Source organism: Myotis myotis, unplaced genomic scaffold (genome assembly GCF_014108235.1).
Source record: "Myotis myotis isolate mMyoMyo1 unplaced genomic scaffold, mMyoMyo1.p scaffold_m19_p_11, whole genome shotgun sequence".
Classification (NCBI taxonomy): Eukaryota; Metazoa; Chordata; class Mammalia; order Chiroptera; family Vespertilionidae; genus Myotis; species Myotis myotis.
In genome coordinates, this window is record NW_023416315.1 from 52,453,983 (window position 1) to 52,479,667 (window position 25,685).

General features: G+C 41.1%; 1 protein-coding gene and 1 non-coding gene across 4 annotated transcripts in view; both read right to left on the reverse strand.

The window, feature by feature from the left end:
* Positions 1 to 25,685, reverse strand: part of MGAM (maltase-glucoamylase) — an 80,163-nt gene that overhangs the window by 54,032 nt on the left and 446 nt on the right. The window contains exons 1-4 of one of the 3 annotated variants that reach the window (XM_036328505.1): positions 22,152 to 22,279; positions 10,766 to 10,892; positions 8,592 to 8,677; positions 273 to 393 (exon numbers count right to left, since the gene is read on the reverse strand). In XM_036328505.1, the coding sequence (XP_036184398.1) occupies positions 273 to 393; positions 8,592 to 8,677; positions 10,766 to 10,892 (334 nt within the window). In that variant the 5' untranslated portion in view covers positions 22,152 to 22,279. Of the gene's footprint in view, positions 1 to 272; positions 394 to 8,591; positions 8,678 to 10,765; positions 10,893 to 22,151; positions 22,280 to 25,685 lie in introns of those variants that run through there. The other 2 variants (XM_036328504.1, XM_036328506.1) reach the window with 2 other exon arrangements.
* Positions 2,543 to 2,649, reverse strand: LOC118666730. The gene has a single exon (XR_004971057.1). It is a non-coding gene; the product is annotated as a U6 spliceosomal RNA (small nuclear RNA).

The following is a 25,685-nucleotide window of genomic DNA, read 5'->3' on the forward strand; positions in this document are numbered from 1 at the left end:
AGAAACAGGGACCAAAGAAGTGATGATGTTTACGAAGAAGTTACATGAAGGGAGAGTCAGAAACAGAGTATGTCTCTGAAGTCCCAAGACAGAGTGATTTTTCCTTGATTCCAAAATAAATTCTAGTCCTTGTTTAAGAGCAGCGCCCACCTTCAGTCGCATGCATGAGTGTGGCCCTGCAGAGCAAACTGCATCTTGCCGAGGCTCTCCTCTGGAGCCAACAGAGCCAGTTTCCAGAGAGTCTGGAGCTCCCACCTCCTGGTCTGGCTTACCTGCATTTGTCTTTACAAGGTCACCCTCCACCTGGTAGCCATGACTCTTAGAATAGTAGCACCAGGGCACACTGATGGGCCCCTGAGGTTTCCAGCAGCAGCCACGCTGTTCACAGGTGGCCTGCAATAAGAGATTTAGTCACAGTAACTCCATTTGTTACTAGAACGGTCGTTTACAAACACAATTTGCACTTGTGATGCCATTCACTTCGTTTTACAAATAAGGGAACTGATATTTAAAGAAACTGTGTTATGTCCCAGGCCATGCAGAACTTGTACTCAAAACCAATCTTTCCTTCAAATGTTCTTCCTAGTTACTGCTATTATATAACAATATAGGGACCACAATGCAGTCCACATCTGCCATCACAATGAAACTGATAAATTTAAATATTCTAAACGACAATATAGGTACATCACAATAACCCAAACTTTCAATTGGAGTTTCATATACATAGGTTTGGTCTTTAAAAAACAAAGCCTTGACAATCAACTTTATTCAAAAGCTTTAAGATCAATTTTGCTTTGACTTTTAAATGTGTGAGGTTATATATGTGACATTTACTTAGTTAGTCTCTCCACTCATCCCAAGGCAGAGAATAATTGTTCCCTGAAACCCGAATCGATTCCAATTCTTATTTAAGAAAGTTTCCTGCCTTATACCACAGTTAATGACTGAATCAAGTGGAAACTAAAATGAACACAATCCCTTTCTCATCTCAACTAATTCTGGAGAACCAACTAGGTTACATAGGGAAAAGTACAAAGAAACCTCTCGTCTTGACTGTGGCTAGACCGAGTGACGTATATATAGAATGTGGCAAAAACAACAGAGTAGATTAGAGCACAGAAAAGTGGCCAACAGTCACATAAATGAGCTTGAGAAGGATCACCCCACAATCACAGCCAACACCATGACGGCAGTCTTCTGAAAGACTTTGAGCCAAAAGCACCCAGCTGGACAAAGGCCAGATTTCTGACCACAGAAACTGTGAGAAAATAATGTTGGTTGTGTTAGGCCATTAAGTTTTGGGCCATTTGTCTCACAGCACTAGATAATGAATACAAATACATCCTGCTACATTATTTTACAGATGAAGAACCTGAGGCCCCCGAGGGAGAGGTTCACAGAGGTGACGTGACCTGCCCGAGGAGGCTCAGTTAGCTATTGAGAAGACTAGGACCAAACCTTCATTCTCTCTGTCCATTTCCTTTTTTCTATGGCCTGGGGTGAGAATCTGATGAACACATTTTCAGGAGGATATAGCTTAGCTATATAAACACTTAGTGTAATCAAATGTTAATTTTTATGTCAATAGCCATATTAAGGATGGAAAAACGATGCCCATCTGTGGTTTATATTGCTGTGGGGTCAGGTGTCACTGTGAACTCAACTTCAACTAGCAGTTTTTGCTTTTTTCTTTAAAACCCCACTCAGATGAAACTTCAGTATAACAGGAAAAGAGAAGGTGTTGAAATGGGTGCTGAACACAATGGTTCCTGTATGCTCCCCAGAGCTCAACGATTTCTTCATTAAAGTGGAAAGGGCAAAGACCAAGAGTGGCCAACCTGAATACCCAGGTCCCATAGTGGAGCTGAGCAGCTACGAGGAGAAGTGGGAAGAGAAGCAGAGCATGTCTCATATAAACACAAGAGTAAACAGTATGTGAAACCCAGGAAAATACTTGTACAGGGAAGCTCTAAAACATGGCAACCTGAATTGGACAGAAGGCACACAGAAGAAGGAGACCCAAGCCACAAATATGCCCCTTTAAGTGGGACATGAGAATTAAAATTTGAGAGAAAAATTTAAATGTAAGGCAAGAAAAGATGTATATGAGGGTAGGAAGTAGGGAGCAGTAGATTAAAAAAAGAAGAAGAAAAAAATGGAAAACACAAAATAAGACCTAGAAAAAAAATATATTTCAATTATCCTGTCTTAAATACTTAACTTAAAAGATAAATACTTTAAAGATAAAAAAGTCTGATTGCATTTAAATTCAGCTAAGTTGCTGTAAGGAGGCACACTCAACATTTAAGCTCACCAAAGCACTAAGAGTAAAAGTGTTTGGTTAAACAGATATGTGAGAAGAATGCTAAACAAAGGCTAGTGTAACTAGGGTAATATCAGACAAATAGACATGAAGTAAAAATTCATTATTAAAGAGACATTGAGACACTACACGATGGTAAAAGGTTCAATTCACCAGGAAATTTGATATGTAAATAATAATAAGGACTCAAAATATTTACAGGGAAAAATTTTTTTTAAAAATATGGAACGCTTCACGAATTTGCGTGTCACCCTTGTGCAGGGACCATGCTAATCTTCTCTGTATTGTTCCAATTTTAGTATATGTGCTGCCGAAGCGAGCACTTACAGAAAAGTTTTAAAGACTGACAAGGTACAATTGAAAAAGATGGTATACATGATGAGATATTTTTAAAGAGCTCCCTTAGTAGCTGATAAAGTAGACAAAAAGTAAAGATATTTTACTTTTCGCATAATGGACATATAGGCTCCTGCACAAACACAAAGAGAGGAACTGAGTTGCTCTCACAGGTGGAAGCCAGATCCTGAAGACAGTGTAAGATGTAATCAATCTCTGCTCCACCCATGTCCAAGACTCCTCCAACCCCAGTGCTTCTTACACTTAAAGGAGTAGAGAAGAAACAAACAAGTATTGCATGCCAAAGTCAGGCATGAAAGAAAAAGGAAAACTAGAGCCCAGTCTAATCCATGAACATAAATGCAAAAGCTTAGAAAAAAAGACCCTCAGCTTTTTCAGAAATCAGCAACATAGTCAATACTGACAGAGTAGTATTCTTTCCAGAGATACAAGGATCCTTTAATATTAAAAAAATCCACTTGTGTGTCCCTCACAATAACTTATTAAAGGAAGTAAACGATATAATCATTTAAATGCATCCGTTGTTCATGATGAAATTCTTAGCAAATTGGGAACAAACAGTAACTTCCTTAGCTGACTAATGAGTATCTACCAAATGGTGAAATGTCAAGAAACATTCCCTTTAAAATCAGAAGAAGAAAAAAACCTAGGTGACCTGTGTCTATGAATTCCTGTAACTAAAACTATATTAGAGGTCCTAACAATACAATAGGACAAGAAAGAAAACTTTTTATAAGACTGAAAATATGAAACCAAATTATCATTATTTTCAGACATAATATCTAGATAGAAATCCAAGAAAAGTTATAGAAATAAGTTGAAAATAAGTTAATTACTATTTTATATTATACTAGAGGCCCAGTGCATGAATCCATGCACCAGTGGGGTCCCTTGGCCTGGCCGGCGATTTAGGCCGATTGGGGCGTCTGTCCCCTGGTGGTCATTGTGCATCATAGCGACTGGTGGAACAGTCGAACGAATTATCGAATGAACAGTTGGACAGTTAGCATATTACGCTTTTATTACATAGGATCTTTTATTTTCTTCATAGTTTTGTAATTCTTTTCTGAATGCAAGGGGCAAAAGGTTAACAGTTGCCACTATAGAGATGGGTGAGGCTGCAGGAAGAGCAGGTTTCAGTATGTGCACAAGTGTGGGAGATCAAAAGTTCAATTTTGACATGTTTGTTTTGAGGTACTTATCAGACATTCAAGTGGAGATGCTGAGTTGACAGTTGCATAGATAAATGTGGAATTCAGGAAAGTGATTTAGGGTAGAGGCATTCCTCTGATATGTAGGCACATAGGGGTTACCATTGATAAACATGACACTGGATGAAATCATCAAAGGACTGAGTGTGGATAGACAAGATATTTATAGATGTCATATAGAAGATGTCATATAGAAGAGGAGGAATCATGAATTGGTTCAAAAGGTACAAATTTCAAGTTATAAAATAAAAAAAGTCATAGGGATGTAATATACAGCATGGTGACTATAGTTATAAAATTATATATTGCATATTTGAAAGTAGATCTTAAAAGTAAATCTTAAAAGTAGATCTCATCACAGCAAAAAAACAAATTGTGTAACTATGTATGGTAGCAGATGTTAACTAGACTTAGTGTGTTGATCACTTTGCCATATATACAAATTTTTAAATCATCACTTTGTACACCTGAACCTAATTTAATGTTCTGTCAGTTGTACCTCAGTTTAAGAGAAAGAGGAAGAGAGGGGGGAGGGGAAGGAGAGAGAGAGAGAGAGAGAGAGAGAGAGAGAGAGAGAGAGAGCAGTAGTGGCTGGTATCCGACAGAGAAAGGGTGTTGCCCTAAAAATGACTCTCATGTAAAGACTTGGGCACTATCAGCAGCTACAATTGAGCTGAGAATTTCTTCTCCTGTTCAGGTTTAAGCTACCCATACTTTAGTTCTTTTTCAATCATCCATCTTGCTTCGAGGTATGGTGTTCATAAATTATGTTTCTATGGAGTGATGGCTAATGCTGGTGACTCACTCAGACCCAGTCTCCTAGCACCTTAGCCAACACAATGAAGTGTTTGAATGTGACCCAATAGAGAACAGGTGCTCAAATTAGGTAGAAATATAATAAAAGTAAGACATTCAAGACAGCAGTTTCAATCAGGCATATAATGGAATAAATGGGGATAAATGGGATTCAGAAGAGAGGCTGGGAGGCTACTGGAACAATCCAAGCATGTGGTCACAATGGCCTAGTGCCGCCGTGGGCAAACTACGGCCCGCGGGCAGGATCTGGCCCATTTGAAATGAATAAAACTAAAAAAAAAAAAAGACCGTACCCTTTTATGTAATGATGTTTACATGTTTACTTTGAATTTATATTAGTTCACACAAACACTCCATCCATGCTTTTGTTCCGGCCCTCCGGTCCAGTTTAAGAACCCATTGTGGCCCTCGACTCAAAAAGCTTGCCCACCCCTGGCCTAGTGTGATCGCAGTGAGAATGGAAGTCAAGTGCTTGTTCTGGACAACATTGTTAAGAAAAATGTTCTAAACTAACTAAAATACATGAAACACTGGTCAAAGGGATAAAGGAGAGAGCCAGGCAAAAGTTCTTCTGTTTCTGCCCCAGAGACTAGAAGCACTATAGAACTATAACTGAAATCTCATAGGTGAGAAGGGAGAGCAGATTTGGTGAGGAGGTCAATACCTCAGAGCATTTATTAAAGACTCTTATAATAAAACACCAGAGAAACATTACTGAAGCAGCAAAGACATCTGAAGTTTACCAATAGCCAGGAACAAGATGGGGCGGGGAAGGAGCGGGAACAGACTTAGGATGCATTGGTCCTCTAGGCGGGCTTCTGAGCAACTTGTTTCCTAATACACAGTGACAGAAGCAAGTAAATGAGGATGGATCAACTTGCTGCAAACCTAGTGTGTCAAACATCCTGTTTAGGTACAACATGCCTGGACCACAACTTCCCATTCCAACTGACAAAGCAGCATGTTAAAAGACCTCTATCGTCTCTCTCTCTCTCTCTCTCTCTCTCTCTCTCTCTCTCTCTCTCTCTCTCTCATATCAACTCTCTCTCTCAAAAAAAAAAAATCAATGGAAAAAATATCCTCAGGTGAGGATTAACAAAAAATAAAAATAAAGGACCTCTATCATCAAGCTCCAATCTACCTTTCAGTCTTAAACATTAGCTTCTCTCTGGTATCCACCCTATATCTTGGTCACATGGGACCATTCACTATGTCATATATATGCCCCACAATTTCCTCTTCTGTCACTCAATATACATCATCTCTTGTATCTTGAAATTGGTAAAATTCCAAAATTTTACCTTCTCCTTAATAATAATCTCTTCTGTTTTCTGATCCAAAGAGTATTTTTTTCTCAGATCGTATGAATTTTTGTTTCATTTCCCAGTCATTTACTTACTTAGCTTATCTCCTCTACTAGAATCTATGACAAGAAATATATATATACTAGAGGCCTGGTTCACGAAATTCATGCATGCGTAGGGTCCCTAGACCTGGCCGGCAATCAGGGTCAAACAGGATCCCCCCCTCCCCACCTCCCTGCCTCCTCCTTCCCTCACTCCCTCGGTACCCTGCCACAGCTGCTGACTACCCGCCATGTTCTGTGCAGCCCCCTGGTGATCATTGCATGTCATAGTGAGCGACTGAACTCCCCTTCTTCCAGTTGAACTCCTGAGGGGACACTTTGCATATTAGCCTTTTAGATAGATAGATAGATAGATAGATAGATAGATAGATAGATAGATAGTTTAAGTGAACATAGCTATAACCCCAAATATGAAACTTTGTGGCAGTTGGCCCCGTACTGAAGTGGTTTTGGTTTTGTTTTTCTTTCTCCTTTGTATCTTCTTTTTCCTTTGTTTCTAAGCCTTTTAGTCTCTCCTTGTTTCTCATTACATGATTCCACTCAGCCTCTAATGGCTGCTCCAAGCTGCTGTGTATGAAAAACCAACCTCTGATACCTGACTCTGAAGGTCTTCCAAATTCTAAATCCATCTTTTATATTCAGCCTCATTTCTCCTACTCCAAGCAGGCAAGTCTCTACACTAATCCAAGAGAAGGTCAGGGTAAGATGCCAGGTGAAGGAAGGGGAGTGAACACCATAGTAGTCTTGGTAAAGTAAATCGGTCTAACCAGGATGACACCTACCGTAGCAAGCTTGCTGCCCTTCTGTGCCTGAATAGCTGGTCTAGGCACTGCTTTATCCTGTCCTGGGGATTTCCTGATTATTAACTATCTATCAGATTGGATCTCTCTTGCCTTCAACACAGCCTCTGGGCTTCCTAACTCATTTTGTCCCATCACTCTGCTCCAATCTGCAGTTCATAGTCATTTTCTCTACTCCAATTTATCTGGCTCTGTTTGCCTTATCAACCTTAACTTCCAGCCTCCTCAGAGGCCCAGCCCATCTAATCCTATGGCTTATCCCTAATCTGTTTGTTCTCTCTTTGCTGCCTTAGTTCTCTCTGACTCAGCACATATGACATTTCAGTCAATACCAAAGGCTCAAGTTGTAACAGTTTCCATACTTCCCATCTCTGTGACTTTGTCCGTGTTATGGGCTGAATTATATCCCCAGAAAAGAAATGTTGAAGTCCTAATAGTCAGTACCTGAGAATGTGACCTTATTTGCAAATAGGATTGTTGCAGATGTCATCAGTTAATATGAGACCATACAGGAAAAGAGTGGGCCCCTAATCCAATATGACCAGTGCCCTTAAAAATGGGAAATTTGGATGTATTTTCAGAGAAAAAGAGAGAGAGAAAGAGAGAGAGAGAGGGAGAATATGCCATGTAACGATGGAGGCAGACATTGGAGTAATGCAGTTATAAGCCAAGGAATGTCAAGAACTGACAGTCATCACCAGCAGCTAAGAGAGAGCCAAGGGACATATTCTTTCTCAGAGCCCTCAAAAGGAACCAACCCTACCCACACCTTGATTTTGGACATCTAGCCTCCAGAAGTGTTACAGGGAAAAAATAGAAAATGTCTTTTGCTGTTAGAATCTTTATTTTAGATAAGCCAAAACATCAGCTCTCAAGCACAGCACAGACTGTCCCAGCCCACTGACAACAGGATGGCTACAGAGACAAATGAGAGAGTGCCATGTGCCCACACATCACCTGCAGTGAGTGTCCTTTGTGTCTAACACAGCTCTGCCATTTCAGTGGACTTCACTCAGAGGCTGCATTTTGCTTTCATTCATTCTCTAAGTGAAAGGTGACTGATATGGTAGGTTTAATATATTTTATAATCATTATATTCAGCTGGACTTCAGCTCCTGATCAAGAAACCCTGCCCTAGAGCAAACATCCAGATGCCTGCACTATCTTAATCTGGTATTTATTATCTTCTTCTTTCAAAGTATGGCTCTTGACACTTTGTCCTTATTTTAAATGTTTTATGCACGTGTATGACTTTATTGTAGATCCTAGATAACCTTTTGAAATTGTGAAAGGAGGGAGACTGACAGAGAAAGGCCAAGAACAGAGGCAGTAGGCAGTAACAGACTTAGAGAAAACCAGTAACCAAGAAGTATTGCCAGGTTAAAAACAAAACCATTACAGTATAAGTCCCAAGTCTTACCTGGGACATACTTACACTAAAATACTATTCATTGTTTATCTGAAATTCAAATTTAACTGGGCAGCCTGCACTTCTATTTGCTGAGCCTGTAAACCCAAAAGTATCTTCCAATGCTTCCTCTCCCAAAGCTGTTCTATCATACAATCATGGACAGAAGATTAATTTGCCTGAGCCACCAAGAGCTGCATTGAAAACTCTCTGGGAGTGATAAACATAAACAAAATCCATGAAAACAAACAAAAAAGCTTTCCAGCAGCATAAACTCCTCAATGAAAACAAGACCCAGAACTCAAACCTTTGTGGGTGACTGGTCTGGGATGCAGTTTATCCGCTCCGATTCATTGACCACGGGGCACTCAGGGGGGATAACTGTTCCAGAATCTGAGATTATCCCAAAAGCAAATATAAAATGACCATTAGACAGACTTAGTATCACAGACATTTGATATCCCTGTAGTTCGCAACCCCTCCCATTATATGAACTCCACTACTGATTGGGTTTCTCTCCATGTCCTTGAAATGCATTCACTTCATAAAGCCTCACTTTGTTCCTGCTGACTGCATTCACCTCCATGCACACCTGCATCACTTTCTACCACCAAGACCCTCCCCTATGAGACACTGCATTAAGAATAAAGAGTCTGACTCCGCTATTTGATCAGAAACTAATTCTTCCTCTTCAAGTCCAAGGGTCAGTAAACTATGGCCCGTGGGTCAAATCAGGTCACAGCCTGATTATTCAATAAAGTATTGCTGGAACACAGTTGCACCAGTTTTTTATGTATTGCTGATATCTGCTTTTGTGCTACAATGGCAGAATGAAGTAGTTGAGATAGAGACCACCTGGCCCACAGTAGCGCAAGCATGTCAAACTCACGGCCCACGGGCCGCATGCCTCATTTATTTGGCCCATGTTAGCCTTTGAGTTTACATGCTTGGTCTAGCCATGGTCGGCAAACAGCAGCTCGCGAGCCACATGAGGCTCTTTGGCCCCTTGAGTGTGGCTCTTCCACAAAATACCACGTGTGGACGCGCACATACAATGCAATTGAAACTTCGTGGCCCATGTGCAGAAGTCAGTATTTTGTGGAAGAGCCAGTATTTTGTGGAAGAGTCACACTCAAGGGGCCAAAGAGCCGCATGTGGCTCGTGAGCCACAGCTTGCCGAGCCACAGTTTGCCGACCACTCTAGAGCATTAAGCCTCTGGCCCTACGCAGAAAAGTCTGCAGACTCTGCTCTGGTCCTTCACTTCCACCCCAGCGGCTGGATCACCGTAGGTTTGCACACAGAACATGTTGTCTTGAATGTTATCACTCTAACCACAGCAACCTCAGTTCTGCTTGCTCAGTCAACAGGCAGTCCCTTCTGGGTGCCAAGCCCCAAGACCAGGTTGGTGGCATCCTATGTAAACATAAAGTCTCCTAAAGGGAGCCCACTGATCTAGAAACTGGCAGCTAGAATCTGCCCAAGGCCTTTGATTCAGATTTTAAAAATTAGTAAAATTTAAAAAGGCACATTTAATGCTTTCTAGTATGAGGAAGTGAGATTTCTTTAAGACACTGCAGTAAATTAAGAATGACATTAAGTTAAAACAATGAGGTTTTTAATTCGTTTTCATTATTCCAATTCAAAAGTGCTGGATTAAAAGAATTTCATATTTGTTCCAGTTTCTGCATAAAGTTTTGAGTTCCATCTTTAATCACAGAATTTTAAGGAGTGAACAAACTTTGAGGTTATTTCATCTAACTTCCCTTGAAAGCGGAAATTGCTAGGACTGGGAATGAGATGAAGGGCCAAGGTTTCCTCTAGCCACAGACTGACTGACCTTTCATGGACTGAAGGGTAAGAAATCATGAATAACAGCACAATCCATCCTCTCTTTTAAAATAACACAGTTCAATAGACTTTTAAATTTTTTATGTTTCAATTATAGCTTTAGGTATAATTTAACATTATTCTGTATTAGTTTCAGGTGTATAGCAAAGTGGTTAGAAAATCATGTACTTTACAACAAACTTTTAATAAAATAACTCTGATAGCTGTTATTTTTTTAATGAACCAAACTTAGGCTGAAATACTTTAACTTCTTATTTGACTGCCTTTCCTATAAAGGTATTATTCATTCTTACTATGTATTAACAGACCTAGACTTAGTCAATGAAATTTGGAAAATATATTTCATGTCTGTTGTGGAATCCTGCACTGTGCTAGTTGGGAAATAAAAGTGTCAGAATTTAGGCCTACAGTGAATCCCTACTGAATTGCCACAGTTTGCTTAGGTGCTCCCCAACACACACTCACACTCATACTCACACTCACACTCACACACATTCACATACACACACACACACACACACACACACACACACTCACAGCAAAGAACACAAAGCACTCTTCCTTGTCACTTATGAGGATTTTGCTTTGTTAAGAGCAACATGTGGAGGAAGAACACCAGAGTTCCTTGTTACCTTTGGATTTCAAAGACTCTTTCGCAGAAAGCACAAAGAGAGGAATAGTGATGATAAACACAATAAGCAGGAGAGCACTGAGCATAAGCTCCAACGTAGTAAAGTCTTTCAGCTTCGTTCTTGCCATCTATAAAAGGAGAAAACAATTTTAGATTTGAAAAGGATTTTAAATTTCCTATATTTATTTAATATATACAGCTAGTAAGTTTTCTTTAATGGAAAAGCCCAAATATATTCCTAAGTAGATGAACAACAAATCCCGTGTACCCATTACATAGGACAAAAAAATTATCAACTCATGGCCAATCTTATCTTCATTCCTACTTACTTCTCTCCCTAACCTTGCATTATTTTTAAGCAAATCTCAGATTTCATAACTTTTCATCTGAAAATGTTGAAGCATATCTCTTAAATAAGAAATTTCACAGAAGACGAGAAAAATGATATACCTAAATTATTTTTAAAATAATCCCATAATCATGAACTATCTAGTCAATGTTGACATTTCCATCATTGTCTGATTTTTTTTAATTTTTTTTAATTGATTTCAGAGAGGGGAAGGGAGAGAGAGAGAGAGAGAGAGAGAGAGAGAGAGAGAGAGAAACATCAATGGTTCATAGGTCAACTGTCAACCACTGAGCCACACTAGCTGGGCTAATAATTTTTTATAGTTTGTTTGTTGTACTCTCATAAGGATGCAAGTAAGATTTATATATTATAATTCATTTATATTTAAGTGTTTTGTAATTAATAGTGTTTGGTTTGTAGATTTTCCCACAATTTGGATTTTATCAATTGTATCCCCATGCATGCTAACATGTTTCTCTATAAACTATTAGATCTAGAGTTTTGACCATATATAGGTTTGAGTTTTTAGCAAGAATGGTGCATAGGTGGCATAGCATCTTTCAGAAGGAGACATAAAATCTATCAGATTCTCTTTTCTTTATGTTAACAGCCACTGGTGAGCATTCCTTAGAACCATTACATCATTAGGAGTTGTGAAATAGTAGTGCTGGAATTCTATCCCTCTTTATGAGAATTACGCCTCCCATGCAGTCCATTCCAGATATTTCCTTCAGCACCTCCATCTTAGGACGTTGTCCTTTCTTAGGGACAGTTCTGATTCCAGACTGAGTTGTGGCCCTGACCTGCATCAGTAGCAAGTAATAGCAAGCCTCTCACTCACATCTGTCCTTCCCATGGTTTTCCCTGATATCACTGCTTTAGCCCCTCCTTTCTCTGACCCTATTACTATCATTCTTTAAAAAGCTTGTCCTTTGCAGGTCAACAGTCCATATTCTCTCTCAAACAATAACTAAAACATATCATTTGATCACTTGTGCCAAATTCCAACAGCATTTTTTAAAAGATAACGTTTACTATCTTTGAAAGGGAAAACTTGACATCTGCCATTGGCTTACCTAAGATCTGAGAACTTCAGGAAAAACTGTTTACCTAGGACAGCAATACCCTACATTGACTGCATTCTATATTTGTAATGATACTGAGATATAAGAATAGCCAAGCTTAAATTTTCCATTGTGCAGCTAAAAGGACTGGGGTGCTTTAATGACACTTGTCCAAAGTTTAGGACAAGTCAGTGGGACAATTAGTGGCCCTGTCTCCCACCTTATGGATCTTCCTTATGATCTCACGAACTGTTAGATAAGGGCACATCTGTCTTTCATGTTTTGTGTGAGAATAAGAAATCATATAAAGCTATATTATAGTGCAGAAATGTGCCACTCAATGGGAAGTGAAACAGACAGCAAGTCTTAATCAATACATCAATCAGAATGAAGGGATAAAATTCTCTTAGTGCCATAGAAGATCTTATATAGAAGCAGTAAATAAATCTATTGTCAACTTGGGTGGTGTAATGGAACAATTTCTAAAATGAATTTCATTGACCTGTCAGCTTCTTGTACCCCCTTAAGTTGTCTGTAGAATCAGACATAAAGAAGCATTTGAAGGAAAAGGAGGAGAGAGAAGAGAGAAGTACAAGAACAACTATGTGAATGGGGTAGTTGGTCTTGAAGCCTTACAAACTTTTAATGGCTTCATTACTTGTGATACAAAATGGTGTTATCTACAGTCTAATTCTTTTTTATTTTTTGATTTTTTGATTTTTTAATAAATCTTTATTGTTCAGATTATTACAGATGTACCTCTTTTTCCCCCCATAGCTCCCCTCCACCCGGTTCCCACCCCACCCCATGTCCTTACTCCCCCTCACTGTCCTTGTCCATAGGTGTAAGATTTCTGTCCAATCTCTTCCCACACCCTCCATACCCCTTCCCCCCCCCCCAAGAATTGTCAGTCCACTCCCTTTCTATGCCCCTGATTCTATTATATTCACCAGTTTATTCTGTTCATCAGATTTTTTATTCACTTGATTTTTAGATTCATTTGTTAATAGATACGTATTTGTTGTCACTTTGTTGTTCATAATTTTTATCTTTACCTTTTTCTTCTTCCTCCTCTTCTTAAAGAATACCCTTCAGCATTTCATATAATACTGGTTTGGTGGTGATGAACTCCTTTAGCTTGTTCTCATCTGTAAAGCTCTTTATCTGACCTTCAATTCTAAATGATAGCTTTGCTGGGTAGAGTAATCTTGGTTGTAGGTTCTTGCTATTCATCACTTTGAATATTTCTTGCCACTCCCTTCTGGCCTGCATAGTTTCTGTTGAGAAATCAGCTGACAATCATATGGGTACTCTCTTGTAGGTAACTGTTTTTCTCTTGCTGCTTTTAAGATTCGTTTTTTGTCTTTTGCCCTTGGCATTTTAATTATGATGTGTCTTGGTGTGGTCCTCTTTGGATTCCTCTTGTTTGGGGTTCTCTTCACTTCCTGGACTTGTAAGTCCATTTCTTTCACCAGGTAGGAGAAGTTTTCTGTCATTATTTCTTCAAATAGGTTTTAAATATCTTGCTCTCTCTCTTCTTCTGGCACCCCCATAATTTGGATGTTGGTACGCTTGAAGTTGTCCCAGAGACTCCTTACACTATCTTCATATTTTTGGATTCTTTTTTCTTTTTGCTTTTCCAGTTGGGTGATTTTTGTTTCTTCATATTTCAAATCTTTGACTTGATTCTTGGGATCCTCTAGTCTACTGTTAAATCTCTATATATTATTCTTTATTTCAGTCAGTGTATGGTTAATTTCTAATTGGTCCTTTTTCATATCCTTGAGGGTCTCACTCAATTTCTCAGAGGTTTCTAGAAGATTCTTGAGTAATCTTATAACTGTGGTTTTGAACTCTATATCCAGTAATTTGCTTTCCTCCATTTCTTCCATTTGTGACCTGTTTCTTTGTCTCCGCATTTTGGCTGCTTCCCTGTGTAGATAGAGTGGCCTTGTGTGCTAGGTGTCCTATAGGGCCCAGTGGCTCAGCCTCCCCAATCACCTAAAGTGGACACTCTTGGTGCACCCCTTTGTGGGCTGTGTGCACAGTCTTGTTGTAGGTAAGCCATGATTGCTAATGGTATCATTGGGAGGAATTGGCTGTGAGGACCAGCTGTTTCTACAATGGAAGAACTGCTGTGCTGGAGACACCCTTATGTGGCAGGACTTGCTTCAGTGGGGCTTTGGTGCTCATTGAGTCTGCCCCTTGAGTCTGTTGCTTATGGATGTGAAGACTTATAATCTGGTATGGTCTCACACTGACCACTGGGTACACTGGCTCTTGGATCTCCAAGGAGGTGCAAAGTCAGCCACTGCCTGAGGCCACCCAGCAGGAGCTACAGCGAGATCTGCAGATTCCTCCTTTTGTTTGGGGTTTGGAAGTGCCCAGATGAGGCCCAGCTGTGAAGCAAGTCAGGCTGCTGCTGAGGAGCCTTGGGGCTTCTTTTGGAAGCTTTGGAGCTCTCTGACCCAGCTGCAGTTTGTTAGGTTAGTCTGCGAAAGGATAGGCCATTCATATGCAAAAACCACTGTGCACAGCTTGGGTTGTAAATTGGGTGGGGTGAGGTCTCAGGGAATCACCAGGACAGAGCAAACAGCAATGGCTGCCAGTCAGCCCTGCACTGGCGAGGTTCCCGCATCTCTGTGTCTCCGAGTCCTGCACCCCCACACAGGAACAATGATCGCTGCGAGCACCTCTGAGAGAAAGCCACCCTCGCGTTCCTGTCCTGATGCCAGACAGTCCAGTTTCTCCCCGTATGAGTCTGGGTCCCCAGAGTCTCGCCTGGAACTGGAGTTCAGAGCAATCAGGACCTTGTATCTTCCTCCCAATTAAAAAAAAACAACAGTGCACCCAGTTGTCAGCCTGTTTTGCGCGCACCTCCACATCTCTGCACCTCCTACTGGTCTCAGTGCACTTTTTTCTTTCCTTCCAGTGGCAGAACTTCCACTCAGCCAGCCCTCCCATGGTTCTGGATGATATCTGTTCTGTCTTTTAGTTGTAGTTTTGATGTGGTTGTGAGAGGCAGCAATACAGGTGTTCACCTATGCCGCCATCTTGGTTCTCCTCTCCCCTCCACTCCTATCTGAGAATCACTTTGGGAATTTTGAGTTCATCAATTTATTTAATAATATTGTATGATATTAGCCAATGGGGGGGAGTGGCCAGTGTAAATTGAGGACAATGAAATAAGGGATGAATATGAAGTAGGAGGCAGTAATAAGAAAAAATAAAATAACATATTTGGAGAGAGTAGTGGGGGAATAATTGTCCTTTTGTGAAAGTTTTCAACCCCATCAAAGCACCCCTCCCAACGTCTCCAGTATTTCAATGCACCCTCTCTACTCCTGGCTCAGTTGTGACCAAGAATAAGTTTTCCTAAGGCTTTTCTCCCATTGATGTATCTACTTCCTTAATTTACAACACCCCTCTTCTCTCTCAAATTGTGAGTTCCCAGGGCATAAGAGTTATACCTGCTTATTTCTCTTAACTTTCTTCCTAATTACCTATTAACAGTATCTAAATACTTACTGACTGATAATATTTTATTTACCAATTAAACATTTACAAAATACCTACCTACTTCCTAATTATGGTATCCATGAAAGTATTTTAGAGAATAAAATGATGATGCCTGCCTTAAATGAGCTTAAAGTCCAATACTATTATTTCCTTCTACCCAATAAAAGTGATGTAAGTTAGAAAGAGTACTCTTCCTTGAGAACTAGCAGACCTGAATTTTATTCCTCATTCTGCCAGATGACCTTGAGAAATTTATTTAAGATTTCTGGTCCTCAGCCTCCTCATTTGCAAATTAAAGAGGTTGAACTGGAAGATCTATAGAATTCATATTAAAAGCTGGTATGAATGAATCACACAGATTGCTTGCTTTTTTACTCCTCCAACTCACAAAACATTCCTGTGCCAAACATTTCATTACTATTTTCCTTCATCATATTCCCATGTTCTCCTTCTCAAAACATTGAACATGCTAACTACAGCATGAGAAGACCTGAGCCCTCCCATTTCTTGCTGCAATGGCCAAAAGGATGTGCTTAATACTCTAGAGTTTCAGCTTTCTTATCCATGAAAGGAGAATTAATAATATCTACCACTACTATTGCCTATTGTCACTTTATTGTGAAAATCAAATAAAACCACTTTAAATAATAAAGTGTTGTGTGCCATTATGTTATTATGTATTGTAGAGAAGATAGTGGGCACGGGATAAGAAACAGCATGTTCCTAAGAAACTCATCAATCCCACATTCTGTGAGTGTGGCACTGGACCTCACTCAGCACTTTTAAAGGGCAAATGCGTATTCCTGGCTGCTGTCCTCATGAACCTGTTCCCATGTGAGGGCTCTTATCTGCTTAAGTGCTTTATGACTGCACGTGTCAGATGATTCAACGTGTTATCTGAGACACAGAACAAAAAGTTAGGAAGAAATAGGAGGAGCCTTGAACAGTCTTGCCCATTCAAGGTCCACTTTCTCCACCAACCCACCCACTGATCCTCTCCCAGCCTGCCTGTAAACCACAACATCTTTACTCAAAAAAAAAAAAAAAAAAAAAAAAAAAAAAAAAAAAGACACATCTGTCTTAGCCAGTTTGGCTCAGTGGATAGAGCGTCAGCCTGTGGACTGAAGGGTCCCAGGTTCAATTCTGGCCAAGGGCACATGCCTGGTTTGTGGCCTCGGTCCCCAGTAGGGGGCATGCAGGAGGCAACTGATCAATGATTCTCATCATTGATGTTTTCTCTCTCCCTCTCCCTTCCTCTCTGGAATCAATAAATACATATTTTAAAAAACAAACAAATACATCTCCTCCCTTCTTCCCTCAAGTTTTAATTCAAAGCTCCCCAACCTTATTGCTTGATATTTCCTTACAGCTTCATTCTCCACCTAGTCAATGTGTCCTCACACAACCTCCACATTCTTCTCAGCCTTGCTCAGTCCTTTGCCCAAAGAGTCAATGACAAGAGGATTTGTTTCTCATGCACTGGATGAGAAATTGCTGTTTGTCAATGGAATGCCCTCTTATCATAAGGGAAATGGGGCTGGACCCTTCTCAACAACAAGGATTGCCTTGTTTTTCCTAATATCAATTACCCAATTCTGTCTAATCTTTCTTACCTGCCCTGTCCTCAGTACCTCACCTTCTTATAAGATATCCCATAATATTAACGTTGCATGTAAAATTCCATAGAGATTAATAATCTCCTGTGTCTGGTATAATTAAATTAGGTAATGAGATAAAGAGTGATCTGATGGTCATGCAAAAAGAGGAGGTATCAGAATGCCTATCAAAGTGACCATGTCTTTTCTCTTTGGTGGTTGCTAATAGTTGTGAGATAAGTGATTATTTAAATTTTTCCTTGTGTTTGTTAACACACTTTGTTAGACACTCTGAAGAAAAGGCACCCACACATTGCTAGCCAAATGGTAAACACCATATGCTCAATGAAGATTTGGCAGAAACTGCCAAAATTATTTCCACCCACAGTTTGGAATTCCATTTATAGAAATTTAGCCCATTAACATATATAGACATGTGGGAAGCAATGTATGTACATATAAAGGTTTTCATTGTAGCAGGACATGTAATACATGTAATAGCAAAAAATTAAAAATAGTATAAATATTCATAGAGAGAAAACAGAGTAAAATGTGCAATAAAATAAAATTTAATAATACCCAAAATCGTGATGTGGTGGTTTAAAAATAAAAAAGCCCACAAATTCTTTGATACTCCCCCCTTCAAGAGGTGGAGCCAAGCCCCCTCCCCACTCACTGAGAGTGGCTGAACTTAGAGGATCACTTCCAACAAACAGAACATGGTGGAAGGGACGGAGTGGGACTCCTGAGACTCGATTATTAAAGGCATTGCAGTTTCCTCCTCCTTCTTTCTCTTGGATCACTTCCTTGCTCCTTTTCTGGGGTTATTTCTTGGAGAAGCCAGCTGCCATGTCATAATAACACTCAAGGGGCTTGTGGAAAGGTCCAACAGCTAGCAAGAAACGGAGGCCTTTAGCCATCAGCCACGTGAGTGAGGCCTCTCAGAAGTGGATCTGCCAGCCCCAGTCAAGCCATCACATGATTGCAGCCCAGGCAACATCCTGGCTGCAACCTCATAGGAGACCTGGACCCAGAACCACCTACCTACGCTGTATTCTTAAGCCATAGAAACTGTGAGATAATAAATGTTTATTGCTTCAAACTGTTAAATTTTGGGGTAATTTGTTACTCAGCAATAGATAATTAACACGGATGGGTCAATATGACTTTTGAATAATATATCAATTGCATTTAAAAGTATCTGTTTGCCTCTTATTAAAAGTCCTTTTGTATCATATATTCAAATGTGGTTACCTGCTCTATGGTGCAATCATAATTATTTCTAGCTATAAAAGAGAAACATTTCCTTAGCCTTCAAAAAAAAAATAAAGCCCTCAGCAGCATCTTCTGATTGACCTTCCTTTCCAAATTACAAGGATACAATTTAGGAAAAATCAAGATCAAGAAAAATGGCAAAATAGAATAGGAAGTCATTTAAATAGCAAGCCTTAATTGTCATCCATCTGTGAATATCTATTTCATATAACAAACACAAATTGTGCAAATTTAATGACAATGGTAATCACAGCTAATGATGTTTGTGTGACTGTGGGAAGAAATTTCAGACTTTGTTGCATGCAATCCTCATAACTCCCCAAGCTAGTTACGGCCACTAGCCCTGCTTTCAAAGGAGGAGGAATTAAGCTTCAGAAATGTCAGATCACTTGTCTGATGCCACAGAGCTGATAAGGAACAAAACCACAACCTGAACACCTGCCCTGTGACTCCACAGCCAGACTCTTAACCATTATTCGTTGTTCTGTGCTATAATGTCCCCACTGTATACAAGCTAACATTTTTGTGAGATGTGGTTTTATCAAATAATGTCTGGATCATTAGCCAAGTACTTAGAATGTGTGGTGTACTATGCAAAGCACTTAAGTGCATTATTTCACTTTGTCTTCATAACCACCAGCCAGGACTGCTATTATCCCTGCTTATAAATAAGTTAAGTGAGCCTGACAGAGGCTAGATAGACTAGGTCTAGACCTCAGAACCAGGCTTCAAACCAAGCAATCTTGCACTGCCAACTTGCACAGTGCGATGCAAATGCAGAAAATCTATATATTCATAAATAATTAGGGCTTCAATTAAGAGGAGGTAGAAAGATGCCTAAGTCCTTCCAAAGACAACCATTTAGTTAGAAGGCTTATGGAAAGAGAAGGAAACAAAACTCCTGCAACATTTGTCTCCATCACACCTGGGGGATTTAGAAGTGGATCTGTAAGCATCTAGTATACTTCAGGTATGGCCACAGGCCTGTTTTAAATTATCTGCAAGGCCAAGGAGAATGAGCTGCTGACATACCACATTACTCATTGGGTTATCAATGCTATGTCTTTGGTGGGATGGGAGATCTCACTGACGTTTACTTATTCATGCATCAATTATTTATTAAGCTTCTACAATGTGACAAGCATTATTCCAGAAATTGGTTATACAACAACAACAAACAAAAAAACAGATAAAAATTATTGTGTTCTTTCAGGTACTCAAAAGAAACAGTAAATCAAATAAATATACAACAAGCTAGCCTGTGATAAATGGTACAGAGAAAAAGAAAGTGGGGGTGGGGGAGGTGAGGAATATGTGGATGAGGGTGGCAATTTTTAAAAAATATCATTTTTATTGATTTCTGAGAAGAAGGGAGAGGGGGAGAGAGATACAAACATCAATGATGAGAGAGACTCATTGATTGGCTGCCCCCTCCTATTGGGAATCGAGCCCGAAACTCAGGCATGTGCTCTGACTGGGAATCAAACCCGGGACCTCTGGGTCCATAGGAGGACGCTCAATCTATTGAGCCACCATAGCCGGGTGAGGGTTGCAATTTTAATTAGGCTGTCAGGGGAAATCTTATGGAAAAGGTGCAAATTATTTTTGTACATAAATTATGCAGACTCTGATAGTAATATTTTCCTCTTGGATTAACGGTATATGAATAATCACCAAGCCTCATTTTCCTGATACTGTTATAACTATTTTCAGGCAAAGTAGATAGGTAACCCAGGTGGGGGCCCAGTTTATTGAAAGGGCCAATAAACTGGAGAAAATGGATAATGGACTCTGGTCTTTCCTGGATTACAGCAGTATCTGATTCACGCATGGTGAGCTAAGCCTTTCTTTTAAAAATCCTCAGTAACACAAGGTAAGAGATATAGTAGAAAAGAGATGGTTAGTTTTACAGAAACTGAGAATAACTGGCAAAGAGAACCCCAGCAAGTCATGGCTAGTCCTCCAAAATCCGGGGTACAATTTACTTGGTTGGTCCATTGTCTCCAGCTACTTAGAGAATAGGAGGGAGAGAGTAGCTAAGAGCCTTCTTTTTCCAAGTCTGGTCACATCCGAGTGCAGAGATCTGAAAGCTAGCTCTGAACCTACATAGCTGTAGGACCTTGGAAAAACTGCTTAAGCCCCTTGGGCCTCAGTTTCTCCTTCTGCGCCACAAAGGGCATCATCTCTAGAAGACAGCTGTGACCTCCTGTGACCCCAGCACCAGGTGTACCAAGGCTTATCTTCCTCAACACATTCAGCGGTTGCCTGCTGCGCCCATTTTAAATGAACATTGTATTCTTCTAAGTCCACATGCCCGTTAGTGTTCCATGCTGATGGAGCAGTTTGTAAAGTTAGTGACTTTATCAGCTCATCGAAGCTCATTTGTGAGAGAATGCCAGAAAAAAATCACTGGCATCTTGGGTAAGTGTGAGTGAAATAATGATGAGCTATCTTAAAAGTAGGGGTAGGGTCCTTCCATTTCATTCTGCCCCTGATAGCACCTTGGCCGGACCCAGCACAACAAACCAAAGGCCCTGCCCTCTCTCGCCCTCCCAGCCCACCACACATACACTCACTGACACAGGACACCAGACAGCTTGGAGATCAGGAGGTCCCTTCAGTTCAGATCCTATACCAGGAACCTAATGGGAGCCTATTCTAGTGAGATCTATGGCTTTGACCTGGGCCTCCCTCTTTTTCCCCAATAATAATTCTTCCTCCCCTACTCAGTGGCCAATTAGAAGTGCCCAGATGTGTCTAGCTAGACTCTGTCAACTAATTTTAAAGTTTATATCAGAGAGGGATCAGCAATAACCCATTACCTTCCCACCGTCCCCTCGGTGCTGCTGTTCCGTTTCATACGTGCCTGCCAGTCCAGATACTGCCTCTTACCCTCATGCCCTCCTTCTACATGAAATCTCTCACATTCCCCACTGCACACTGCACACCAGTGCGTGCACACATCCCAATATTTCACATGCATACCCTTGGGCTCTTCCCTATAGCAATCCTTTATTTGAGCAATAAAGGCACAAAACTCACAGGGACATAGATTTCTCAAGTTCCTGACTGTGATGAATTAGCCAATTGCCACTCCTCAATCACAATCCTACATCCTTATAAAAGGAACTCCCCAAGTGCTCTAATCTAACTCCCAAATTTTAACTGCTTTCCCTCACCTCCCCCACCATCTGCCCAATCAGAAAGAATTTCTAACAGCTACCCCCCCCCCCCCCGAATATTAAACCATTCATCACAACACACACACACACACACACACAACAAAACAACAACAAAAATCCAACACAGGTTTAGCTAAAACAGGGCTTGTAGACTCAGCCTGGGTCCAGAGGAACACACTCATACAAGTGTGCATGCATGCAGACACGGACACCCCCAAGAAAAAAGATGAGTGAGTTGAATTCTGTTTTACGTATCTGTGTGTGTAATTTTGAGACTTGTTGTGGTGTATTTTTTTATCTATGTTTAACAAATTAACAAGGGCATTTTGACTAAAGCAGATCAACGCGAGTCCACACACACACATACACATCTACAGCCACAGTGAGCAGTTTACCAACGTACCTCGTCACCGCCCAGCGCAGCTCCTGCTCCGTCTGAAGGGTGACCTGGCAATAACCGCAGAGACTCACACAGTCCACAGAGAGCAACCTCAGCCCTGGTAACTGGTCACTGTGCTGGTTAATGGGTTTCAGATGCAAATGACTGCACAGCTTTCATTCCCGGGATCAGATTTACTAGTTAATTAGTAATCATAGTCCAGCCCTGGGAGAACATCCCTGAGGGCTTGGAGTGAGCTGTGGCCACCTGACTCCCCTCAAGCCCTCTGGGCACTGAATGCTATTCAGCTGGGAGGGCACTCCATGTGCCTCGTGAAAGAGCACAGACTGACTCAATGTGCAGACAGATGATAAAAGGCAAAATATAAATGACACCAGTGTCCTAATGAGCCCCCCCTTCCCCCCATCCCCCCGCCCCCCCCACCTCTCAGGGACCCCTAAGCTCCCAGAAACCCAGTGACACTTAGTCATGCAATCAGCTGATTTGTGTTTAAAGGAAATACTTTCGAAAATGTTTCAAAATAGTGTCTTTTTTCCTTGCCTCTGTGGAAGTGTCTTTTGGCTTTGCTCTGCGTGGAGGATCTTTGGCAGCCTGGTGGAGACTGGTGGAGAGGCCCACTCCGCAGCAAAGCCCACGTGGGCCGTACATTTGGTATTACCTCAAAGGCTCAGCAAGTCTGGCTCCTTATTTCACAGATGAGGAAGCCAGGACCCAAGAATTTCGTGAGGTTTGCATGAGTGTAGAGACTAAAAGGTCCAATCTCAGGTGAGGCAGAGCTGAATTCAAAGGCCAGTCCTGCTTACCAGCTGGGGCAGCAGAGCCAAAGAAGCAGCAGTTTCCTCAAGTTCATGACCATAAAAATCGTTACCTATCCAGTTACATCGTAAAGATTAAACAAAATAATGCAAGTGAAAGATTTGGTTTTACATAATAACTACTCAGTAAGTGTCAGTGATAATAATAGTTATTGTTAAGCATCTGCCACAGCTATGAATGGACTCCCACCCCAAGGCACCTCAACTATGACACTATTTCCTTCTCTGCTAAGTCAGGATTCCCCCATCGGTAGGTACTCATCAATGTCTCATAAAGAAAACCTCTCTAGCACTTTCGTTGTGCAGGGCTCAGTACTACCCACACCTGTGATGCTGCCTGGCTGAAGCAGGTTAAAAGTTTAGCCCCTGGCTTTAAAAGAGAGATGATTCAGGCCGGACCAGTGAACAAGGTATGCGGTGCCTAAAGTGAGTGGTTTGCTGTCCTGGTGACCTGGCCTTCCCTGGGCAGGAGGATGATCCCGGCAAATGTGAGAATCAGTAATGTGATGACAAAGCCTCCCGTCCCCATTCCTTACTCAGATCTCATGATCCCATATCTGGGTCATGTATCCGCTGCTTCTCCACTTCTACCCCCTGGGAACACAACAATAGCCTCTTACTAAACATCAGTCAATTCAACATATAGTTATTATATGTGTACTATACACAAGGTGCTATCCGAATAGCAATAATAGTAACATTTCTGAAATGCTTACTAGGGCCTGTGTATTATGTTGAGTGATTCACACACAAGGTTCCATTTCCTCCTCATAACCACACTATGAGGTACACTGAGAGAAATTTTCCCAAGGTTATCCTATATAATAAAAGGCTAATATGCAAATTGACTGAACAGCAGAACAATCAGTTGCTATGATGCGCACTGACCACCAGGGAGCAAATGCTCAACGCAGGAGCTGCCCCCTGGTGGTCAGTTCACTCCCACAGGGGGAGCACCACTCAGCCAGAAGCTGGGCTCAAGGTTGGTGAGTGCAGCAGCAGTGGTAAGAGCCTCTCCCACCTCCCAACAGTGCTAAGGATGTCCGACTGCTGGCTTAGGCCCGCTCCCCGTAGGAAGCCGTCAATCGGACATTCCCTGAAGGCTCCCGGACTACAAAAGGGCACTGACTGGGCTGAGGGACCCCCTCCACCACTACCCCCGGAGTGCACAAATCTCGTGCACTGCGCCTCTACTGTAATTAATAAGAGGTGAAACCCGAATGCAAACCCAGGCAGTCTGCTCAAGCATGAACTTGAACACAAAAACACAAATGTGAGTGATACCTCTGAAATAGGAACTTTTAGGAGTGAAAAAGGCAAGTTTAGGGAATTTTTTAAATTAAGGGGGTCCATGAAAAAAACACAGGGTTGCAAAAGGTTACATTTCCATAAGACAAGGAGCAGGGAGCCAGCAGAAGTTACATTTCCATATAAGACAAGGGAACCGGGAGTAGCCAAAGGTCTATATTTACAAAATAAAGGAGGGCCTCACAAGTCCCATGTGACATTTGACCTTTGAGCTCAGAAGTTGCTATAGTGACTAAATCAAAGGGGAATGGTAGCCAATCAGAGGGGATATCGAGGCACAAAAACTGCAGTCTTTATAAACCGGGAAAAAGGAACTTGGTGGGACTCTTTCCCCCTCCCCACACGGGAGTCTGTGCTGTGAGATTCTTTCCCCTTCCCCACGTGGGAATCTGTACTTATTCTTCAATAAATTTCCACCTTTGCTATACCATCTTCCATCCGTGGATTCATTCTTTGATTCTGACGGACAAAGAATCCAGGGAAGCCATCCTTCCCAGGGGAACACCACGTGTTCCAGTCCAAAAATCCCATATCACCTCGACATCCTCACCCCAAGGGAATGTAAGAAGTCACATGACTGTGATACAACAGAAAGACAGCACTGACAAATGCTATTGGAAAAATAACACACACAATGGGGAGGGACAGAAAAGAAAGTCTAGATAGATGGGAATGAAAAAGGAAGGGGGACAGGAAAGACAATGTGGGCCAAGGGATCAGCATAAATAAAGCACAGAGGCAAGGAAGATCAATTTGTGTTGATGTTTCTCCTTTTCTGAACTACTGGGGTGATAGTATATCCCAGAACACATTGTTCTATTTTATAGGTAGGCATACCCCAAAGTGCTAAAAGGGATGCTAGCTGCTCCTCAAGTCCCTGCCAGCTGAGTTCTCCCAACTCTTCCCAAAGCCAGACCCCTTGAGAAGCCTATTCTGACCAGTGAGTGGGCCGAGAAGGGACAGTGTGTGTTCTCATCCTCCTGGCACTGAATAAAATCCATTTAGGAAATAAGATACTCATCCGTCTGGACTTCACTAGCAATAGGCTGTGGGTGGGTTCGATGACCCTAAAAGTCTATTCATCTGAAACAGTTGACTATGACATTGAAATCAAGATAAATCTTTTTCTTTTTTGCATAGTGTTTCACTGTTAAATTTTCAGATGGTGATTTAGTAGTTCCCTGAGTTTGAAATGAAACTCGCCTGAACTTTGCTATGCAAGTCTCTACTTGCTACAGGCCTTGGGCAGTCATTTAGATTTTCTGTAGCTCAGCCGCTTTCTCTGTGTATTAGATGTGATCATATGCACATCATAGTCAGTTTTCCAGTCCTGTCCCAACCTGTCTTTTCTAAAAATAAAGTCAAACAAAATCTAGCAAGCAATGTCATTAGCTTAATTTCTGTTAAGAATTGT